The sequence below is a fragment of the Panthera pardus genome, unplaced genomic scaffold (genome assembly GCF_024362965.1).
Source record: "Panthera pardus isolate Hobbes unplaced genomic scaffold, ASM2436296v1 HiC_scaffold_22, whole genome shotgun sequence".
Lineage (NCBI taxonomy): Eukaryota > Metazoa > Chordata > Mammalia > Carnivora > Felidae > Panthera > Panthera pardus.
The window spans coordinates 81,528,284-81,551,525 of NW_026526788.1; the positions used below are offsets into that span (position 1 = coordinate 81,528,284).

Here is a 23,242-nt window from a genome sequence, read left to right on the forward strand (position 1 = left end):
TCTGAACGTGTGAAGCTCCGTCCACCGTCTAGCCCACAGAGTATGACCAGCCAGTGTCAGCTACTGTCATCAGCGGCACGGTCACCGCCACCACCGTCACCACCACTGCCATCACCACTGTCCCCACCGCCACCGTGACCATCGTCCCCGCCACCACAGCCATCACCACCATGACCATCGCCAGTAGCCACACTGCCATATCACCAGTGTCACCACCAGTGTCACCACCATCCCACTGCCATCACCACCGTTACCACCACTGTCCCCACGGCCATCATCACCATCGCCGCCACCGCCACCACCATTGCCGTAGTGACCGTTATCCTCATCCAAGGTATCCCAGTATCACACCATCATCAGCAGCAGCAGCTTAATCTTTAGCTCCTCTAACATTAATAATAATGGTGGGAGTGGAGGGGCGAGCGGAAGCCCTCTTGTCTCATCCGAAGCCCCAGTTCTTTCCCTGCATCCTCCGGCAGCCCTTTGCAGGGTCGTCAGGAGACCGAGCAGAGGGGATGGCTTTGCCGTTTCACGTCTCTGACGCATATAAGCTAAGTGAGGCACGGACCGGCCTGTTCATTTTTTCTTCTGGGAAAAGAAGGTCCGTGCTACTCACTCTGGGCCGCTGGCGACTCTTCCAGGAAAAGAACGAACAGCATTCCGGGAAAGGACCTTTATGCTGGGTTCATCTCGGCATCCTTCTCACTTCACTCTTCACACGGGCAGCGCGGCAAGCTGCCGTCCAGGGTCGAGAAGGGCAGCTGAATGCGCACGTGCACCCAGCCGTCGACACCCGCCTTTCGCCGGGCGATTAAAAAAGGCAGATGGGTTTGAGGAGGAGGAATGTATTAGGCATCCAGCCCACCAGCCAGACGGAGGTGAATCCGAAGATGTGAACGGACACGGGTTGGCCGTTTTCTCTTGCGGAGTCATTCCCGGGTCCTGACAGATCAGAAAAATAAAGAAGACAAATGGGCAGCTTGCAAAGAGGCTGCTGTCTTTGTGCTTCTACCAAGTAAAGACGTGTTGCAGATGTCATCTGTCATCATCAGCTTAATAAAGGAGAAGATGTTTCTGCTCTTTCTCCTGCTGTTCTCCGCCCCCCTCACAGAGGGGCGGCTCTGAAAGGTCAGATCACCAGATTAGGAATAGTGTCTTATATTGAATGCTTCTGGGTTTGTTACGAAAAATTCATTGCCTTGTCTTCATTGTCCTATCGCCCAAGAATTGGGGAGCATCGGCCACGGACGGACTGGTCAGATTCAGATGCCCGCGGTTGGGAGCCTGTGTCAGTGCGCCTTCAGCAGTAAATAAATAGCCTCAAAACATTCCTTTTGCGTTGTCGTCCGTATACCTCCCTGTATGTTTCCTATGGCCGCTGTACCAATGGGCACAAACTCAGTAGCTTAGACAACACCTGCTTACGATGCTACAGCTCTGGAGGCCAGAGGTCCTGAAATCGAGGTGTGGGCTGTGTTCCTTCTGGGGGCTCGAGGGGGGAGTCCACTTCCCTACCTTTTCTGGCTGACGGGGGTCACCTGCATTCCAGGGTGTGTGGCTCCTTCCTTGAATGACTCCGATCTGTGCTGTATCCCGTCTTCTGACTCTGAGTCTGGCCCTCCTGCCTCATGTGGAACTTTCGGATCGTATTGGCTCCACCTGGATAATCCACGATTAGCATCCCCAGTGGAGATCCTCACCCCTGATGCCCCTGCAAAGACCCCTTTGCCATGTAAGGTGGTAACATCCTTACAGGTTCCAGAAACTCAGATGTTGATGTCTTTGGCAGGGTGTGGGGGGCATCCTTCCATCCAGCACACTTCCCCCTCCCTCCCACTCCCTTGCCCGATAATCCTATATAGTTGAGTCTTTTAATTTGCCTTTAAATATGGGATTGTTTAGGCTGTGATACTAAGAACAAAGGCCAGGAGGGCTGGGCAGCCACTGTGATGGTCTTAGCTCTGCTGTGTCATTTAGGGCCACAGGCATGAATGCTCAAAGGTCCTTTTTCCCCTTCATCTATAAAATCAGGGGTCTTTAAGGCCCCTTTCATAGTTAAATTTGAAGTTTCTTTTCTCACGACTGCTATTGTCTGCCTGCTTCAGAGATGGAGGGGCAGATGCCTAAAGATTTTTGCCTGTGTGCCTTATAAATTCACACGGGCCTGAATGTGTTTATAGTGGACGTGTCCGCTTTATTTTATTTTTATTATTTTTGATGTGTTTATTTTTTCCACGTCTTCCAACAGAATAGACATGCTGGCAGGGATGCTGTTAAGAGCTGTGACAAATGCATTTATGGCCCCTAAAGGCTTAGGAATATGGTTCTGCAGAACCAGGAAAGGCTGGGCATATGCTCTGAGCTCCCTTTACCTAATGCGGTTATTTCTTGTTAAGATTCGCCATAAAATGCTAAATAAACTTAATAACTACTAATAACCGTTTATGCCAGTTGAGGACATTTAAACTTTATGAATTTTGGTGGAAATACAGGAAAATGCCTACGGACATGGAATTTTCTTCATGTATATGGCTTTTGATGTTTTAGGATTTTTGTGATCATGTGTTAGTCTGCTCGCTTTGGCTCTTTAAAAAGGATTCTGGAAGTGATAGAAGTCTTTATTGCAGTAAAAACAAAACACTCCCAACCACCACGAGAGCCTTTATCATTTAGGTGTTGACTGCAGGACACCCGGTGTTCAAATCACCACATCCGTCTGTGGCATTATTTTCTTCAAGACCCCAAATACACACGTAATCCTATGAGGTGTGGATTTCCAGAGCCTTATTTTATGGGGAAAGCTGAATATGGAGAAGGTAGGTCATTTGCCGGAGGTCACCCCGGTCTTCAAGGGTAGAGGCGTTACCCTGTGCATTTCGTTTGGCTCCAGGGACCATGGGTGGGAATGCCAGGGAGTCCGCCTGGGCCTGGCTGGCCGTGCCAGCTACAGGTAGCTCAGGAATGCAGTGGACAGCAGGAAGTATGCCATGATGGGGACGTTTGGAGAGGGGATTGAGAGAGAAACATACTGGGCCTGGCCTTCTGGAAGAGGTGCACCTGCTGGGAAAACCCCATCGGTGGCGGGGAGGGCAGATTGGTCCACACAGGTGTGGCACAGGCTGGCTTCTGTCTTTCAGGGAGAGGCAGGGATAGGAACCCCTCCTGGGGTCCATACTGTGTGTGGCTGGAGGAAGGAGAGGCGACGTGGTCAGGTGGTGGAGGGCCTCCCATACTTGACAGAGTTTGCACATAATATGATCAAGGAGAATTTTAGAGATGGACACAGTGAAATACCACCGGAGAATAGCCTGGTCTGGCAGAGAGTTCAGGATGGATGGATGAGAAATTGATCAAGAGTTTGAAGATGACTTTTACATTTAGTCTGCTATGTTTTCAGGTAGGATCCATTGGAAAGGAGGAACATCACTGTATCACTGTCCTTCCTTTTTTCCTTCCGTCCTTCCTACCTGTGACTGGAAGTTTGTACCTCTTAATTCTACCTGTTTCAACACCCCGCATCCAACTCCTCTTTGGCACCCACCAGTTTGTTCTCTGTATTTGTCTATTTTTTAGTGTTTTTTTTTTTGTTGTTGTTCATCTGTCTTTTAGATGCAACATATAAGTGAAATGATACGGTATTTGTCTTTGTCCTACTTATTTCACTTAGCATAATACCCTCTGGGTCCATCCATGTTGTTGAAAATGGCTGGGTGTCCTTCTCTTTTATGGATGAGCACTGTTTCGTTGTGCTCACATCTTTATCCGTTCGTCTATCACTGGACACTTGGGTTCTTCCAAATCTTGGCTATTGTTTTTGTTATGTATATTTATTTATTTTGAGAGGTGGGGGAAGGGCAGAGAGAGGGGGGAGAGAGAGAACCCCAAGCAGGCTCCACGCTGCTTGGCACACAGCACGATGCAGGACTTGAGCCCATGGCCGCGAGATCACAACCTGAGCTGATATCAAGAGTCAGATGCTTAAGCGATTGAGCCACTCAGGTGCTCCCATTTCTTGGCTCTTGTAAATGATGCTGCAGTAAACATAGGGGTGCAGATATTTTTTGGAATTAGTGTTTTCACTTTCTTTGGGTAAATGTCCAGTAGGGATTGCTGGATCATATGATATTTATATTTTAAATTTTTTGAGGACCCTCCATACTATTTTCCGCAGTAGCTGCCTAAATTTACATCCCCACAAACAGTGCGTGAGGGTTCCTTTTTCTCCACATCCTCGCGAGCACTTGTTATGTCTTGTCTTTTTGATTCGAGCCATTCTGACAGGTGTGAGGTGATTATTATTTAATTGTGGGTCTGATCTGCACTTCCCTGGTGATTAGCGATGTTGAGCATCTTTTCGTGTGTCTGTTGGCCATCTGTGTGTCCTCTTTGGGAAAGTGTCTATTTAAGTTCTCTGTCCATTGTTTTAAATTTAAATTTTAGTTAGTGAACATACAGTGCAATATTGGTTTCAGGAGTAGATTTTAGTGATTCAAAACTTACAACACCCAGGGCTCATCACAGGTGCCCTCCTTCATGCCCATCCTCCATCTGGCCCATCCCCCATCTACCTCCCTCCCTCCACTCACAGTTTGTTCTCTATCGTTAAGAGTCTCTTGCGTCTTGGGTGCCTGGGTGGCTAAGTCCATTGAGTGTCCAACTCTTGATTTGGGCTCAGATCATGATCTCAAGGTTCGTGAGATTGAGCCCTGTGTTGAGTATGGAGCCTGCTTGGGATTTTCTCTCCCCCTGTCTCTCTCTACCCCTGCTCTGCTTTCTCTCTCTCCCAAAATAAATAAATAAATAAATAAATAAGCATTGTGGTTTGTTTCCCTTTCTTTTCTTCCCCCCTTCCCATATGTTCATCTGTTTTATTTAAGTTCCACATATGAGTGGGATATGGTATTTGTCTTACTCTGCCATATTTTTCATAGCACATTATATTCTAGCTCCATCCACGTCATTGCAAATGGCAAGAGTTCATTTTTGATGGCTGAGTAATATTCCAGTGTGTGTGTGTGTGTGTGTGTGTGTGTGTGTGTGTGTGTATGCACACACACATACATATGCCACATCTTTATCCATTTATCAGCTAATGGACATTTGGGCTCTCTCTGTAATTTGGCTATTGTTGATAATGCTGCTATAAATATTGGGGAGCATGTACCCCTTTGAATCTGTATTTTTGTATCCTTTGGGTAAATACCTACTAGTGCAATCCTGGATCGTAGGGTAGTTCACTTTTTAGTTTTTTGAGGAACCTCCATACTGTTCTCCAGAGTGGCTGCACCAGTTTGCATTCCCACCAATAGTGCCTGAGGGTTCCCCTTTCTCTGCATCATCCCCAGCACCTGTTGTTTCTTTTGTCGTTGCTTTTAGTCATTCTGATAGGTGTGAGGTGGTATCTCATTGTGGTTTTGACTTGTATTTCCCTGATGATGACTGACCTTACACATTTTTTCATGTATCTGTTAGCCATCTGGATAATCTTCTTTGGGAAAATGCCTGTTTATGTCTTTTGCCCATTTCTTCACTGGGTTGTTTGTTTTTTGGGTGTTGAGTTTGGTAAGTTCTTTATATATTTTGGATACTAACCCTTTATCAGATAACGTCCTTTGCAAATATCTTCTCCCATTCTGTAGGCTACCTTTTAGTTTTGTTGATTGTTTCCTTTGCTGTGCAAAAGCCTTTTATCTTGATGAAGTCCCATAGTTATGTTTGCTTTTGTTTCCCTTGCCTCCGGTGACGTGTCTAGTAAGAAGTTGCTGCGGCTGAGGTCAAAGAGGTTGCTGCCTGTGTTCTCCTTTAGGATTTTGATGGTTTCCTGTCTCATTTAGGTTTTTTCATCCATTTTGAAATTTTTGTGTGTATGGTATAAGAAAGTGGTCCAGTTTCATTCTTCTGCATGTCGCTGTCCAGTTTTCCCAACACCATTTGTTAAAGCCTGACCTATTTTTTAATTGGATTGTTTTGTGTTGGTGTTGAGTTGTTTACGTTCATTGTGTATTTTGGATACTACCCTCTCATCAGATGTATCATATGCAAATATCTTCTGTTCAGTAGTTTGTCCTTTTGTTTTGTTGATGGTTTCCTTCTCTATGCAAAAGCTTTTTATTTTGCTACAGTCTCAATAGTTTATTTTCGCTTTCGTGTCTCTGCCTGAGGAAACATATCTAGAAAAGTATTTCAGTGGATGATGTCAGAGAAATTACTGCCTGTGTTTTCTTCTAGGAGATTTATGGTTTCAGATTTCACATGTAGGTCCTTAATCCATCTTGAGTTTATTTTTGTGTGACGTGTAAGAAAGTGGTCCAGTTTCATTCTTTTGCACGTAGCTGTCAGGTTCTCCCAACGCCATTTGTTGACCAAACTGTCTTTTTCCCTGTTGTAAATTGTTGCTTCCTTTGTTGTTGCTTAATTGACCATATAAGCATGGGTGTATTTTGGGGCTGCCTATTCTGTTCTACTGATCTATTTGTCTGTTTTGTGCCAAAACCATACTGTTTTGATTTTACAGTTTTGCAGTATAGTTTGAAATCTGGGTGCTTTGTACTTCTTTCCATATGTTTTCTTTCTTCTTCTTCCTTTTTTTTTTTTTTTTTTTTTTTTTTGGAGAGTGGGCTTTGTACTTTTTGTGTCTTTAACACTTTCTAATAGCCTTTTTCCACTGTGATAGTTACCTTCACCTCATCATGCTGGAGTAAAATTGTGGTCTGCATTTAATGGTATGACTTTTTTAGGTGCTTCTCTAAGAGAAATAGGAACTGCTGAATGTCCAGATGAACAACGGTTTCAGAGATTTGTTGAGTATCACTACTTTTAAGAATTTCTTCTTAATGTTGAACATATTTTTGCCTGTTTAATTGTAACATAACTTTTTGGCTCAATATCAACATTGGTTATATAATAATTAAAAAAATCAGTTTAGTGGGACACCTGGGTGGCTCAGTCGGTTGGGCATCTGACTTCAGCTCGAGTCATGATCTCTTGGCTGGTGGATTCGAGCCCCACATCAGGCTCTGTGCTGACAGCTTGGAGCCCAGAGCCTGATTTGGATTCTGTGTCTCCCTCTCTCTCTGCCCCTCCCCTGCTAGTGCTCTGTCTCTCTCTGTCTCTCTCTCTCTGTCTCTCAAAAATAAACATTAAACAAAAAATCAGTTTGGTTTCTAAAGAATATTCAGTCCATGTGTAATTGATTCATAGTTAGGAAATAATTAATTAAAATATCTATTAGTGGAAATATAGATAGTATATCAAGTGATAATTAAAATGATAATTAAAATGTTCTTCCTCTTGCAAACATTCAGCCATAAAAGGAAATAAAGTTCTAATACATGGGATAGTATGCATGAGCCTTAAAACATTCTGTTGAAGAAGCCAGATAGAAAAAGGACAGTATTGTTTGATTCTATTTATTTATTTATTTATTTATTTATTTATTTTTAAATGTTATTTATTTTTGAGCGAGAAAGAGAGCGCGAGCGAGGGAGGGGCAGAGAGAGACAGAGACAGAGGATCAGAAGCGAGCTCTGTGCTGCGAGCGCAGAGCCTGATGTGGGGCTCGAACCCACAAACTGTGAGATCATGACTGGCGCTGAAGTCAGACGCCCAACCGACTGAGTCACCCAGGCGCCCCTGGTTGATTCCATGTATGAGGCAGGTGGCGTAGTCACGCTTCTGAGGGATGGAGAAGGACCACAGGTTCTCAGGGGCTCAGGGGAGGGGGAACGCGGACGTACCGCTTACCGGGTATGGAGTTTGTGTTTGGAGCGACAGAGAGGTTGTGGATGTTGCTGGTGGTGATGATTGTGCAGCACCGCGGACGCCGCCGTCGCCCTTGTATCGGAACTTACAAGTGGTCAAAACGGCAGATTTCACATCCTCCTTCTTGACCGTGTTAGTGTGGGTGTATTTCTGGGCTGTCTACAGTGTTCTGTCGATCTGTGTGTCTGTTTTTGTGCCACTGCCACACTGCGGTGATCACTAGAGATTTGTAGGACCACACTAAGAAAAATCGCTTACGGTTGCGTGGGGTTACGGGTTTCTTCTACTTGACGACTCTTTATATTTGTCTCTTGAAAGAAAAGGCTACTTTTGAGGCTGTCAGGGAGGATGATCCAGGCACGGACTGGATGCGTTTCAACATGAAAAACAAGCAGGAACAAGGCAGCAAAGTCCCTTCTACCTCTGCTGATATCTTCTTATCCCTTTTTCTTCACAGCTTTTTATAACTACGATGCCAGGGGAGCGGATGAACTTTCTCTACAAATAGGAGACACTGTGCACATCTTAGAAACATATGAAGGTGCGTATGCTTCTGGTGTCTTTTCTCCTACCGTTTTGGGCAACTAGCACACTTTTTCAGTGTTTCCAAAATATGTGTCAACACGAGTCTTTCTCATACGATCGCTTTTCTTGCATGATGGATGCCATTTCAGGTGAGGGTAGTCATGAGGCTATTTGTTATTTAAATGATACTTTATTACAATGAGCCCAAAACTAAAAATTCTGAATTTTAGACTCTAAAGTTTTCTGGGGAAATAGCTGTTTTCATTAAAAACAACAGAACCCTTTGTTTCCTTTTTTGCAAATGTATATAAATCTTGACTATGAATAACTGACCACTTGAAAAAATAATGGAAAGAAATATTTAAGATATTTTAGCGTTTAAGTGATTGTTTTGATGTATTTGATGTATCCGGTAAGACTTCTTCTGTTCTCATTTAGATTTGTTAGCAACATCCTCAAAGGAACCAAGATTGTTTTTTTTTTCTTTGACCCTGTTTTCTTAGAGGTGACTGGAGTTGTCACAGCTCTGTGGGACATGGTCCAGTGAAGCAATCATTACCCAATAGATTAGAAATCCCGTAAATGTACTTTTGTGACAGTGGTTCTTAAATGTCTTTGATTTTTCACACAGTTTTTTTTTTTTTTTTTAATGTTTATTTACTTTGAGGAGAGAGAGAGACAGAGTGCGAGCAGGGGAGGTGCAGAAAGAGAGAGGGAGACACAGAATCTGGAGCAGGCTCCAAGCTCTGAGCTGTCAGCACAGAGCCGGATGCGGGGCTCGAACTCACAGACCGCGAGATCATGACCTGAGCCGAGGTCGGAGGCTCAACCTACTGAGCCACCCAGGCGCCCCACACACAGTTGGTTTTTGTCTTTAGTGTCATGCATATCATTAGAAGCCCCCCCCCTCCCCCCCCCCCCCCGCCTTGTTCTGAGGTTACTGTCACACAGAAGGGGAGCAACGATGGCCCGGACGTCTGAAACTCCTCAGATCTGGACGTTTTTGTAAAATTGTGTTTTAGCATTGGTGGCTTTATTTCCTGCTTGAAGGGGCGACTCCCGTAGAGCAGATGAATGAAAAGAACTGATTAAAATCGATCATTTCAATAGAAAAATTGCTTTTAGATTGGGTTTAGCTAAACCCTTCCAGTAGGAGGTGGGGATAAGAGAGGAGATTGAAGTCACCCGGTCGTAATCGGTGAACTGGGCTTCACACTCCGTTCAGGAAATCACTTTGCACAAGAGCGAAGCAGACGTGAGCCTCTGTGCGCCAGGCAGGCTGTGGCTTGCTGCAGTGTTCCTCCCAGGCCACTAGGAATACCCCCGAGGCCATGTCCCTGGTTTGCCCTTGTGACTCACGTGGACTTAGAATTCTAGTCCCTTTGCGTCTTTAAGCCTAAAATCGTCCTGGTAGGGGAAAGAAAAAAATCAGCTTTAGTGTCGTCTGCCTGGAAGCAGATGTAACTGTGAAAACAGACCGTGTCCTTAAGTGAATGAGTAGTTGTGATGGGTGCCTTCTGCTTGTTTTCAGTTTTTATAGCTGACAGTCGGATTGCCGTATCTGCTCTCGGTATCTATTGCCAGTGTTGGAGAGGAAGCAGAGAGAAATTAAGTAGAGGTCAGGGATCAAACCTCTCATCTCAGACACTTTCCTCATCTGAAGGCAGAAGTGCTCTTACATCTTTTTTATGTTTGACCCCGCTCAGTTGAAGTTGAAATCCTGGTTAATAAACTCTGGGCGATGACGTCATTCCTAAAGAGATAGCAATTTCCGGTCAGTCCGGGCACGCAGAGACTGCTACCTCTTGTTCTTTGCTTCATAAGAAGAATGGACTCTTCCAACAGTGGGATCCTATGACGAGCCAGCGATCCTTGCTGTACATTTGACTTAAAAAAAAAAAAAAATTGGCTAGCAGGCATCGTGGTAAAGGATTCTTCAGTGAGCATTCAGTTTCTGGGCTAGTCAGTCTTCCAGATTCTGATTAAAATGCTCCAATCTTTGTAAAGACCCTTTCACACAAAACAAATTCCTTTTCCGTGACAACTGTCGTTTTGGTTTCAATCAGAATCTGATCAGAGAAATGCTTCTGGCGAAGTACTTTTGGCTTTGGGAAACTTGGTGTCTTTGTTCATCAAATAAAAATGGAATAATTGTTTTTCTGTTCTTCCCATTTGTTCTATGTAAGTTTCACGGATCGTATTTGAGTTCGGCATTTTTTTTTTTCTTTCCTCCTCTCCCCTCCTACATTTCCTCTAAGAAAACGTGTTTCTGTTTGTCAAATTTAATTTTCTTTTTCTGTGTGATCCTTTTCAGGATATGACGTGGATTTCTGCAGAGAATATACATTCTAGATGATCACTCTTTATAGTAAGGTTCAAAGAACAAATTGACTTTAAGTTGCGGTTAATTTCTCTCTCGGGCTCATGAGGGCCTGGAGCTTAGAGCAAAGAAAAAGCAGTTTACAGGTCACTGTGCAGGTGGAAGGAACTTGGAGGGTTCATTGAAGGCATGCCCCTGCCTTTAAGCAGTGCCCAGGCTCAACCAGACTGGAGAGGTGAGCCACGGTCCCGTGTTTATTAATTGATTCTCCGGTGAACGGTCCTGCCACCTGCTCATTTCCATGTGGCTCTTGGGGGCTGGATGCTGTACTCCAGGGAGGTTGCAGGCTGTGTACAAAGATTAGGAGATTATTCTTTTGTTTAAACCACTATCCTGGAACTGAATATATTCAAATTTTTACAGGGGTAATAATATATTTTCTCCCCAAATACACATGAGTTCCTTTTTGGGCCATCAGCATGTGTCCGTCGAAGGCCTTGTGAGACAGTGGGAGTTTCCTGGGGCCTTTATAGCAAAGTACCACACACCGGGTGGCTTAAACAGACAGCAGAGGTGTGTTCTCTCCCAGGGCTGGAGGCTGGTAGTCCGAGATCAGGATGTGGGCTGTGCTGGTTCCTTCTGAGGGCTGTGAGGGAGAAGCTATTCCGTGCATCTCCCCGGCTTCTGTGGTTTGCCGATAGTCTTTGGTGTTCTTAGACCGTAGACGCAACACTCTGGTTTCTGCTTCGTCTTCACACGGCAGCGTCTTGTGTGTGTCTCTGTCTGCTTCTCCTTTTGATAAGGACGCCAGGGCCCGGTATAATGAAATCATTTTAACTCGATCATTTGCAAAGACCTTATTTCCAGATAAGGTCACATTTATGGATAGAGTTAGGACTTCAGCATCTATTTTGAGGGACACAGTTTAACCCGTGGCAGACTGGAGAAGGCAGTCACGTTGCTAAGGCTCTCGTCTCATAGAAGACCACTGAGCCGTCCAGCCCAGCCTCCACTCAGCAGACATCCTTTGCAAGTTGTCCCAGGCGACCGGCCGCCTGGCTCTGGCCCAGTGGCCCAGCGCCGTAGCTGTGGTTACCATCTTCCGGGGGATGATTATTTTGTGCGCTGAGATTTCGGCCGCAGGGCTGACTGTGCCCCCATGCAGCGGGACGCCGGTTGGTGCTTTCTCCAGAATGCCCGTTGTGCATGTGGATGCTGACCATGCAGACGCGATTTGGTCACATCTGGGTTTTGACTCTCTTGTGCAGCACTCGGGGCAGGTCACCATACACCTGACATAAGTGAATGTCCTGTCCATCTTCGGGCAGCTACTTAAACACTGGGCCGATCCCAGAACCTTGGTGACGGTGGTTCTCACCTGCCCACCCTTGAAGAAACTCCAGCTTCTTCCGCATGCATGTTCTGTCCTTGATGCTGATGGCTTCTCAGGGCACAGTGAAGGCACCTTTCCCCATGCTGCTCTGCCTAGCACCCCTTCTCCCTCCTCCATCTGACTGGCCATGGGGCGTCCTTGAAGACTCAACCCGAGCACGTCCTGCCTGGGCAAAAGCTCCCTCCTGTCTGCCTCCCACCTCCTTTGCTCTGGCTGGTACCGTCCCGTCTCGGCACCACCCCTGGACTTGAGTGAATGTGTTCCTCCTGTTGTTCTGCTGGGAACACTGTGTGGTGCTTGCTGGCTCGGCTGCCATTTTCCTGTGCTAGACTGTGTGCTCCCTGAGATTAGGGGCTGAGTCTTGCCCATATTTGCCTGTCTCTTAGGTGGGTGTCTCTTGTTTGAAGCAGGTTGGTTGACTCCACGGAGAGGAGACCACTCGTGAGCTCTGCCTGGGAGAAGTTTATCAGCCCATTACTACTACTGGCCCTGGACCTCCTGCTCCTGATTCTCTTATATCTTCTCCCTTCCTTGAAAAAAGACTTTGCAGGGGTATCTTCTCTCCTTCAAGCTACAGTCTCTGTCCTGCAACACGGTGTGGCCCCTGCTTCCCTTAGGAGGTCTTCCGATTTGTGAGCTCACGCACGTCAGAAATTCGGTCTCTCTTTCTGTGTTTTGCTCTGTCTAGTGTGGTCTCTGGCACATACATAGTGTGTGGGCTCAGTTGGTTGAAGGGATAATGTATGCAAATAATCTGGGGAGGAAGATGATAGGTTTTCATTTTGCTTAGGAAGGCAGTTAAGAAACTGTTACCAGCTATTGTTTCAACGTTAAAAAAAGACAAGACTCCCTACATTTTATCCCCATGGCTCACCCCTTTCTTCCCCTCTTCCCGTGGAAAACCCTTTCACCATGTTTGAAGTGGATGTTCCTGTTCTTGTCCTGTTTGGCATGCATGTACTTTTCATGTATATAAATGTGAGCATAGCTCTCATTCTGTTCTTTACTTTTTTACCTAGCGCTACATTTTAAGACGCACACCTGTTTATTTTTAGCGTTCTGTTTAGTTCACAGCTCCCACTGCTGTGTGTGCGCTCCCCGTGTTTTACCGACAGCCTTCCCAGCTCTGGGCACTCAGATCCCCTCCACTGACACCACCCCACATCACGCTGCATGGGTATCCTGCATCTGTCCCGCGGGTGTGCACGGGCGGGTGTGCGCGTGTCTTTCCCAGGGATGCCTTCCCAGGTGGTGGTTGTCGGTTGCAGGCCGTGGGGACAGATGCTTTGGAGAAGTAGAGAAGGTTGCTCCCCTTCGGTTCCTGTAGGCTGTACTCTTCCCCACGGTGCCCAGGGCTGCCCATATCGTGCAGCATAACAATTTTTACCTCTAAAGTTTGGGCAGTAAAATTGTGTCTGATTATTATGAAGTTTGAGCCTCTCTTCTCTCAGGGGTAAGTCCTTGGACTTCTTCTATACACTGTGGTTAAGCGCTGCTCTGTTCTGCTTAGTTTCTGTGTTTTTCCTGTCATTTTATAGTATTTTCCTTATATGTTCTGGGGCATTTACCCCTGGTCAGTTTCAGAAAAAGAAAGGGCGTGTTAATAATGAAAATATGAAGGCTACAATGAAAGGGTGGAGGCCCGTCCTTAAAGTTGAACCAATAGAGCCTTTCTTCGGTTCTAGACGCAGGCTGCTGACTGCATCGACCGCCCCTCTTTTTCCATTTCACTGTGTGTGAACGCTGCCCTCGACGGGCACAGGTTCTGGACCGCCACGCACTGACCAGTGAGGTAGACAGTACGGCTTTCTGGAGACAGTCCCGCACATGTGCGGCGGAAATCTGGACACTTTGAGTCTGCTGTGTCCCCAGTCCATCTGGTGAGTCCCTTTGTCAAGAAAGCAAAGCGGTCACCACTAGGTCTTAGCAAATCCTTTGCATGGATCCTGGGAATGTCCATCTCTGGTTGTGAGTGCTTAGAAAGCATCTGTTGTTAATCGTTAATCCCTTGAGGACTTTGCTCATTTCCACCCCATCACTTTCTGGTCTGTGATCTTCTTCCTTGCCTCTGGTTGGTAATATGCTTGTTGTTTGGTAAGAGGGTGCCATCATTGTGGCAATATTCTGAGCTCGCTTAGACATCGCTAGTTTCTGAGCTTTGATTTCTGATACTGTGTAAGAGCCCATTATTTGGTTATTGTCTGGAAAATTACGGGATAACTCTCTGTGGGCTCCCATGATTCTCTGACCGGGTCCTTTTGCCCCAGTGGGGCAGAGTTGGAATTTGAGTTTGGATTTACTTTCCCTGAGCAACATGGCCAGAGTGACTTCAGAGCCTTTGGGGTAAGCAGATACCCGCGGACGTCGTGCGAAGTGAGGCTGTTGGGAGGCTGGAGACTGGCTGTGGACACCGAGGCATCCGCAGGGACCATTTCCACCCTCAGCTTGAGCAGAGGTGCCAAGGGTGTGGTCAGGGCTGTGCTGCCGTCGAAAGGGCTCTTCTGTTTGTACCCTGTGCTGACAGTCCTAGTGTGCCCGTCTTTGGCTTCCGTGGGAACTGGAGTCAAGGCCAAACCCCAGGGGCCGGGTGGGCCCTTGTTCCCGGGCCTGGCGCTTCCGGTTGGGGGCTGAGTCTTTGCTCCAGACGTACGTTGTGAGATCACGGCTGCTTCAGGGCACAGTGTCTCCGGATGGAGGAAGTTAACGCTCAATAGGTTCTCTGTTATGGGCAGTTCTTGATCTGAGGATGCTGGTTTGTGCATTTGGCTGTGACCCTTGTCCAAATCAGGGAGAGGAGAGGAAGCAATGGGGAGGTGTATACCCAAGGAGCCTGCTCAGGGATGAGTGGTCAAAGGGATGATTTTTCCTCATGGGACTGTGCTGCTTAACCCCAAAGTGATACCCTCGAGGTCTCGAGTGGCAGATGAAGATGAAAAGAGCTGGCGGTGTGTTCGGGAAGGTCACCAGCCTGGCGACTTTGAGACGCGCCCTCGGGAGCCTTCCAGTATATTTCCACGGTGTTGGGATTATTGGATTCTTGTGGCAAACTGATTTCCCTGCTTCTGCAAAGTAACGAATCCCGTGTGACGGGAGGGTATCGTCAGGGTCCTAGGATGTCTCCTTGTTCTAACTATTTCAACTTTTGTTTGTTTAGGGTGGTACAGAGGTTACACCTTGAGAAAAAAGTCTAAGAAGGTAAGTCGTCTTTCTGAAACCCAGTGCATGTCCCTTCATACATCACCCGGTGAGAGGAAATCAATCCTACCCCTTTTGTGTCCACAAGTTTTCCTTCTATATCTTTCTCTGAGCTGAAAAAATGTGTGGGCTGAAACGCGGGCTACCCTGAATTGTTTGCCTTTCGAACAACACGCACTTATAGAAACGCTGGCTTCATTTCCGTGACGGAATCGCTGGGCTGAGGTGCAGTGCTGACCTCCTGTCACGAAGGGCGGAATCCTCTCTTCCGGGTGGAATGTTGCACCCTGTTGAAGCACAGGAAGGTGTACTAGAATGATCTGGGTGTAATGACTTCAGAAAGAAAAAAACACTGCTTATAATTGTCAGTCTTACGTTATCCGTGATGACAACAGACTTGCAAAGCTCACGCATGCTTGCTTGCCTCTTGCATGTGACTCTTCTTAAACTGCATCAGGCGCTCGCCAGAGAGAGCTTCTGTGTCCCAGGGCAGTCTGCTCGCGTGGCAGTGTGAGCTTCTGAAGTGAAGACGGGCCATCACACCCCGATCCTGGTGGTGGACGCCCCCGCACGCAGTTCTCTTGTGGCTTTTCCATTCTTAGCTTCACAAAACCTAATTACGGCCCTTCTGTTTTATTCCGAGTTTGAAATCCCGTCCATTCTAAGCTATGATTAGGCCCTGCCCACGTTAACGTACACACTTTAACATCTACTTACGCTTGGCAGATGGCTCATTTCACTTCTGTTTCTTAACTTTGCCTCTCATTATCTCCTAACTGGGCTGGGCTCCTCCAGCGGTCCTGAGCCCGTAACTAAGGCTTTCCAAGTCCAGCGGCTTGAGCAGGGAAATTCCTGCTCTGCTTCCCCTAGAGACCCTGCAGACAGGCCATGCTGGACAGTGGGGAGCTGTTCGTCCTTAGTAGCAGTGACTCGGGAAGGGCCCGGGTTGAGGACAGCAGGGCTGGCCTCCTCTGGCGTAGATAGTACTGTTGGTGAGGCCAGTCTGCAGAAAGGAGCGGGGACCTCCTACCCCGTCCTGCCAGACTCAGACGGGCTGCATGTCTCACACACCCAGTGACCTGGTGCCTTGACGTTTGAACATGGCGGGTTCGAAGCGGGTGGATGGTGGGATAGATTTCCCAGGGAAACTTGATCGCCCTCCTACAATCCAGAGAATATTCCTACAGATGAAACTCTAGTTTCATGGGAGAAAGCCACAGCCGAGGACTTTGTTATACAGAGTTGGGTTTCTTGGGATCATGGGCCACCGTCTCCCTCCACAGCCACACAACAGGGGTGAAGCTCCCTCTGCCATGTGCTGGGCAGGCCCCAGGCAAGCTGTTCCCTTTCCCTTGATGCTTATTTGGTGTTTGGTACCACCTTCGCCAGTGCTTCCCATCCCCCAGTGCCTTCCTGAACTGCTGTCCTTCCTGCCCTTCTTTGGGGTGCCCCGACCTTTACAGCTCATTGCTACAGGAGAGCTGGGCAGGGCTGTGTTTAGTTTTCCATCTAAAATCCTCACTGGAAGATGAGGCGGTTGCAAGATAATAGGATTTCGTGGGTCCCTCCCAGCAGTGCAGAGAAGGGACTTGGCCCCTAGCAATCCTGACTCCTAAGTGTTCTGGAAGCATCCTTTGTATAGTTGTTTACACAGGTGTAGATCGTTCGGGCTGGATTAGAACGACCCCTGCTGCGCAGTTTGCTCATTTCAAGCCTCTGCGTGTGTCCCCTCTGTACCTTCTACTGCTCCTTCCGGGGGGGGCTCCGTGGTGCCCGAGACCAGGTTTACGGAGACTGAGGGCTATCATTGCCTGTGGACACGGGCGAGGCTGCCTTGTTATTTTTCTCCCTCCATCCGACAGCACATGCTGACATCATGTGTGCTCTTGGAGGCATCCTGGGATTTGGGGGTGTCCTGCATGGCTGGGGCCTGGGGGAGGGGCCATCCAGTCTTCCTCGTCGCTCGGCCACTGTCTTTCTGCCCGACTGCTCCCCTCTCTGTGATAATTCTTCTTTTTGTGCAATTCGGTGCCTTTCCTAATAGGCAGGAGGAACACGAATCAGTGGTACCCATGCCCCTCCCAAACACGATTAGTAGTTGTGGTTTCTGGTTCTCCCGTGTAAATCCTTGCGGGCCAGATGCCAGGGAAACACGATCCTGCTCACACGGCAGGTGCCTGGAAACCGCCAGTGCCGCTGAGTGGGTTACTGATGCACCCGCTAGATCTAGTGCAGGAACCCTGACTAGCTGTGCTGTGCTGCCCCGCGCCCCAGCGCCTCCAGCCCCATTGCTCCCTTTCGGGGGCTCACTTCTGCCTCACACCAGTGAGGGAGCTGTTTCGCTTGCTCAGACGCGCGGCCGACGTCTTGGTAAAGCTCCTGGCATTTCACCGACTGCGCTTAACAGTGAACTTTGCGAACAACTTCCCCTCACGCACCGTCCTGCTAGGCGCGTGCCGTGCTTTGCGGATGTGGGGCGCGGTGTTAACAGAAACCGTGTCTAGCGGTCGTGTGGATCGGGCGAAATTCGTCCGCTGTCTGTATTTTCTCTGTTTGAAGGTTGATGGGAAATCCGTGGGTCAGGTAAGCAGGCCTGCATGCATACGTGATGACCGATGGTGGAAAGCAACTTTTGACGGCAGCGTTAGCTTTTTGAAGGAAGGAACTGTCAGAGACCATCATCGGAGATTGTTTTTAGGCATTGCTTGGCTCTGGATCTGCCCGCGTCGAGGGCAGCGGTGGACGCGAGGAGCGACCTATGGAGAAGACACAGGAAAGGCCTGTGGAATTTTTTCCCTGCAGACAGTTTGCTTCTGTTTTCTTCTGAGACACCTGCAGCCTCAGTGAAACACAGGCAGACTGAGTTTATGCCTCCTGTTTGCCTCGCTGTGTTGTATGTGAGATTTACCATGAGACTCACAGAATTCGCGTTATCCAGCCATGCCTGCCTCCACCCTTTCAGGATAGTTGTTTGATTTTCAGTTGGTATTCATGTTGATAATAAAAACTACTGTTTTTTTTTTTCCTCCCCCAAAGGGTATATTTCCTGCTTCGTATATTCATCTTAAAGAAGCCATAGTTGAAGGCAAAGGGTGAGTCTGGTCTTGATGTTCGAGCAAAGAAATGCTTGTACTTGGCTTTGCTGCTTATCCAAATGGCAGTGCCTGTAGGGGGGTGGGGGGTGAATGTGGGTGTGAGTGACCGTGATGGGATGGGAGTTTTGGAGAGAGGGAGGGAACTTGGGGTGGCTTTGGACCTTTGAAAAGTCTGAAGTCAGCACTGTACCTGCAGTCACGTTCCTTGAAGCTGATGTCGATTTGGGATAGCATGGGCCCAGTGCTCTGTGCTCCTCTGAGAGTGACCCCATCAGGTGGAGGTTCCAGCCCCCCAGCTCTGAGTCCGTTTTTCTGGAAGACTTTGCAGGCTGTGATGCAAAGGGAGTTGAGGGTAAAGCAACAGTTGGTAAATTGGGACATGTGTGAATTTACATTTTGTCTAATTGTGATGTATGTTTCTTAGAGGTCATAAAACTGATGTATAAGATCATTAAAAGGACTTTTATAGAATGGGAACCCATTAGGCAGGAAAGGCAAATGAATAGCCAGGTGTGAACTTGGAAGACGCAGCATTAAAATGTTTTCCTTTTTTGTCTCTGCTACATCTTCACCCTCCGTTAAATATGTAAATTATAAAATTACTAATCATATGATTACTGCATAATGACATCTCTTTGGCTGATTACAAAATTGCCTTTCCAAGCACTGTACTTTTAACATATGAAAAGGACTAATCGGGTTCTGTGGTTGCATGATGCATAATTAAAATGAAGAAAATAATTTAGAGGCATAAATGGTGACGACCTATAATACGGTATTTTTTTTTTTAATACAGATAAAATGTTTTGTGCACAAAGTTTTAAAAGGAAAGGGGTGGGGAAAGGAAAGTTTTGACTCTGGTGGAAATAATTAAATAAAGTATGCATTTAATGTATTTTATATCCATCTGTATCACAGTCAGTATAGACGTCAGACTGTGATTAATTTTTGTAAAAAAGCACTGCGAGGTATATACAAAAGAATGTATGGAAAATGTAATTAGGAACCATTATAGTAAAGTGAACAAGAGACTATTTTGACTCTCGGTGAGGAGAGCCACACCCACGCAGACAAACAGACACACACACTGGGTCCCGGGGTGTGATGCCCCAGGGTGAGCGAGTGAATGGTGCACCCGGGAAACAAACAGCAAAGAAATGGTTTTCCTGCCGAGGGTTTGGGGCTCCCAGTGTTCGCTCCCCGTGCTGCCCTGTGCTGCTCCCACCCAAGCCCAGCTGTCTGTGCCTTCCTCGTTGCAAAGGACTTCCTGCCTTCAGACTTGACCATTCTCCTTTCTTCCGGAGACCTGTGGACATCGACCTCCCCTCCCCATGGTCCTTCCTCCTATCCAGCCCAGGCCACTCTGTCATCCCACCCCTGCTGCCTCCCTGCTTCCAAGTTCATCACCCTGTCTCTCTTGCCGGGTTTCTTCTTTCTGTACTCCAGCCTCCATTCCCTCTCAGACACCCCGCATCCCCACATCACTGCCACGTGCCTGCTGCCACCTGGTCTCTACCTTTACCCCATAACCGAGGCGGTTCCCACTTGTCCCTCGTCCCATGGTCATATGGCTGCCGGTGCCTCCTGATTTCCAAGCTTCTAGTGTCTTCTCAAGGCTGTTCTTCTGGTGCTTTCCTGCAGCACTGGGCACTGGTGGCTGTCCCCTTCACTGGATGAAGCTCCTCGTTTGTTCTGATGCTTTCATACCCCGTTTCTCATGCTGCCTAACCTACTTCCTTCCCTGCCCGCTGCTCCCAGGGTGCTCTCCTTGTCCTTCTCCTAGTCCTGTGTTGCCCCTCTGTTTGGGGTGGCCCGTGTCATTGTGCTTCCTCTCTGTGCGTGATGCCTGGATTGGGGCCTTCAGCCCTGACTCGTCCCTTGGTGTCATTTAGCGCCAACTAAGGAGCCACCCCCACTGACTGTCTGCTGTGTCTCGCTCATTCTTCCATGAGCCCTGCGTGATGTTCTTTCTGTAGGTCTTAATGACAACCCTGTGGGGCAGACATGGCTGACCCCTTGTGGGTAAAGAGGTGGTTACAAAGAGGTGGTTACAGAGCAGCCAGATCGAGTCCATTAAAGCCACTCGGCACGTTAGTTCAGAGACAGATCAGGCCTACGAAGAGGGAGGAAGTGGGAAGGATCCAGAACTGAGACCAGGTCACAGTATGTAGAGCGAGGCCCTCTACGTGTGGTGAAAGTGAGTTCTAGTTGAGCCCCAAGCTTCTGACAGCCAATGGAAGAGCCCAGTGGACTGAGCATGAAACTCAGGATCTGGGAGGTGGAAGCATCCAGGTTGCTGCCAAATGTGCTCACCCCGTGGGAGAAGAGAAACTCCCCCCCCCCCCCAGGGGGGCCTTCTCAGAAGGGCACTGCAGAGTGCGATGAACCACATTTTCATCAACATCTTTACCGGGAATCTTGGTGACAGACCCGCCGGGCTGCTGTGAAAACCACATTCTGAAATAGACACTGATCATGTCCCATCAAAGGGCAATTTCTGAAAGCAGTTTTGTGGATGATGGTCTCAGACACACCCCTGCCTCGGACATCTGGTCCCTGTTGCTCCAGGGGTGCACGTGGCTAGACCTCTCCGCAGACACTGGTTTTCTCTCAGGGACACCATTGTCTTTTCCTTCGGGAGCCCCACCATCAGTAGGTCATTGTAGCCCTGAACCCCAACTGCGAGCCAAAGTTAGCATCTTGCCCGCCCATCTCGGCCACAGCCAACTCAAGATATGTAGGTGGGACATATTTTGGGATCCCGGGATATTCCATGCTGGTTGCAGTCTTGTCCGTTCAGGATGTCTGGGGCGAGGTGGCCTCACTGCATGAGCCACACTTCCATCTCTTAACTCAGTCCCAAATATTCTGAGTCCTGTGTAGCACAGGGCCTGACACAGAGCATGCGACTGGAAAAACCATGGTTGATACCATTTAAAAACACACACACACACACACACACACACACACACACACACACACACAAATAGATAGCAAGTTAAGACTAAGTCAAGGGTTAACCTTTCGGGGTGCAGGGAAAAGGGAGAGGATGCATCAGAGTTTGGGGATCAGATAGAGTACCTCTGGACACTGGGGAGCCGTGGCCTCATTCATATTTTGACAGGGATAAGTGCTTCATGTATTATCATATAGTGAGTTTTATGCATGATGGAAACGTAGAAATCATCTAAACCCAAACCTGCATTTTAATGCCACACAGATTGGCTATAATTTATGGCCGTCTATAAGATAGATGGGTACACATATTATGAATGTACTCTCAGACCTTGACGTTCTGAAGACCTTAAATGGGATATTATTTGCCTCCTTCATCTTACCTTGACATATGAGGTAGACGCCTTTACATGTAGGATAATGTAGGAACACACTCAAGTTCTGTACAAATATTACCTGTCAGTCTCAGAGATGTATGTATTCATATGTGTGGACACAGTCTTATTTGTATATTTTCTCTCCATTTGCTTAAATATTTAATTCTGTGGACCCGATTTGGAATTTACAAGGTATAGCTTGTAGACTTTAATGAAGCCATGAACTTGGCTGTCCTCTTCTCCTTTCCCTTAGGCAACATGAAACGGTCATCCCAGGCGACCTCCCGCTCATACAGGAAGTCACCACGACGCTCCGAGAGTGGTCCACCATCTGGAGGCAGCTCTACGTGGTGAGAAAATAGGATGTTGAATCTAAGCTTCAAAATAGAGAAGGGTCTTGTGGGACCTTGCTGTACCAAGGGGATGATTTTCCTTTCCCTGGGAACCTCAAAAACAGAACCAAGGACTAAGTCCTACTCAGGGCAAAGAAAGCAACGTGGCCCGTTATTCTGGCCACCCTGGGGGACCATTGTCCTCTTGGACCCGCTTTGTAAATGCCATGCTCCCTGTGACAAAGCGTTGGTAAAGGGAAGGGCCAAGGATTTCACCTTCATTGTGCTAAAAGGGGAGACGGGCTGCTTGAAGGCTTTGGAAGACAGGACTAGGCAGTCTGCATCGATGTACCCTCAACGTTGATATTTAGATCCTGAAAACTGAAATCTGCTTTTAAGCTTTAACGGGTGCTTCTTTACGGACGCAGTACAGAACAATTGCTGTTTATTTTTTCTGCCATTGCCTGTCTCTTATCATTTGAGTTAAACTACATAGTCTTCTAGACTTAAGTGTGCTTGTTCCAGAGGTGGGGAAGTCGTTTACATTCTGGCTCTGTGTGCAGCTGTCCAGTTCTCCCGATCACGGAAGAAGCCTTATTAACGCAGGGAGGCTGAGACTCTGACATCTTCCATTTCCTATTCCCTCAGGGCATTTCTTTGCACATAAATTCATATTTGCAGAAGATTACCTTTTGTTAAGCCTGTATTTCTATTCAGAGTGTTGATTTCTCGTATGCTAATGTTGTCAGCACAAAGCAAGGGCTCTGGAGGGAAGTCAGTGCATGGATTTCTTAGGAACACAGAAAACTTGCAAAAGTCCCACAGCTGCTCTCTGGGCAGGCTTGTTGTTTTTGATTATACAGTGGCTTCTTGTAAATGCACAGTAATAAGCACTTGCAGTAATTGGTCATCAAATGTTCTCAGAAACCAAAAAGCGTAAAGTTAGCCATGAATGTTTTGTGTAAATCTGAGCAATTTTGTAGTCGGTGTTTCATGTTCAACTTAGCAATTTTTAAACAAAAATATGGCAGGAAAACAAACAGGGGCTGATGCTGACTGGTATGTTCGTGGGCTTGGGTCTAGTTCACGCCCGGGGTAGACATGCCCAGTGGGCACCTTCGCTTCCTTTTTATGAATGTGGGTTTGTCTCTGGTGGACTTGCATTGTTGGATTTACACAAAGCTGGTAGAAATTTCCTTACAGCGTTTTGGTACGAGTTGTGTTTTGCTGTGCCCTGTGGCTGTAGATAAGTTAGCAAAATATTACGAAGTTTAGATACTTGATAAGGC

At 47.4% G+C, this 23,242-nt stretch overlaps 1 protein-coding gene across 3 annotated transcripts in view; it reads left to right on the forward strand.

The window, feature by feature from the left end:
• Positions 1-23,242, forward strand: part of DOCK1 (dedicator of cytokinesis 1) — a 522,147-nt gene that overhangs the window by 55,700 nt on the left and 443,205 nt on the right. For all 3 annotated transcript variants that reach the window (XM_053910043.1, XM_053910041.1, XM_053910042.1), the window contains exons 2-5: positions 8,219-8,302; positions 15,154-15,194; positions 18,231-18,286; positions 21,875-21,971. In XM_053910043.1, the coding sequence (XP_053766018.1) occupies positions 8,219-8,302; positions 15,154-15,194; positions 18,231-18,286; positions 21,875-21,971 (278 nt within the window). The remainder of the gene's footprint in view (positions 1-8,218; positions 8,303-15,153; positions 15,195-18,230; positions 18,287-21,874; positions 21,972-23,242) is intronic.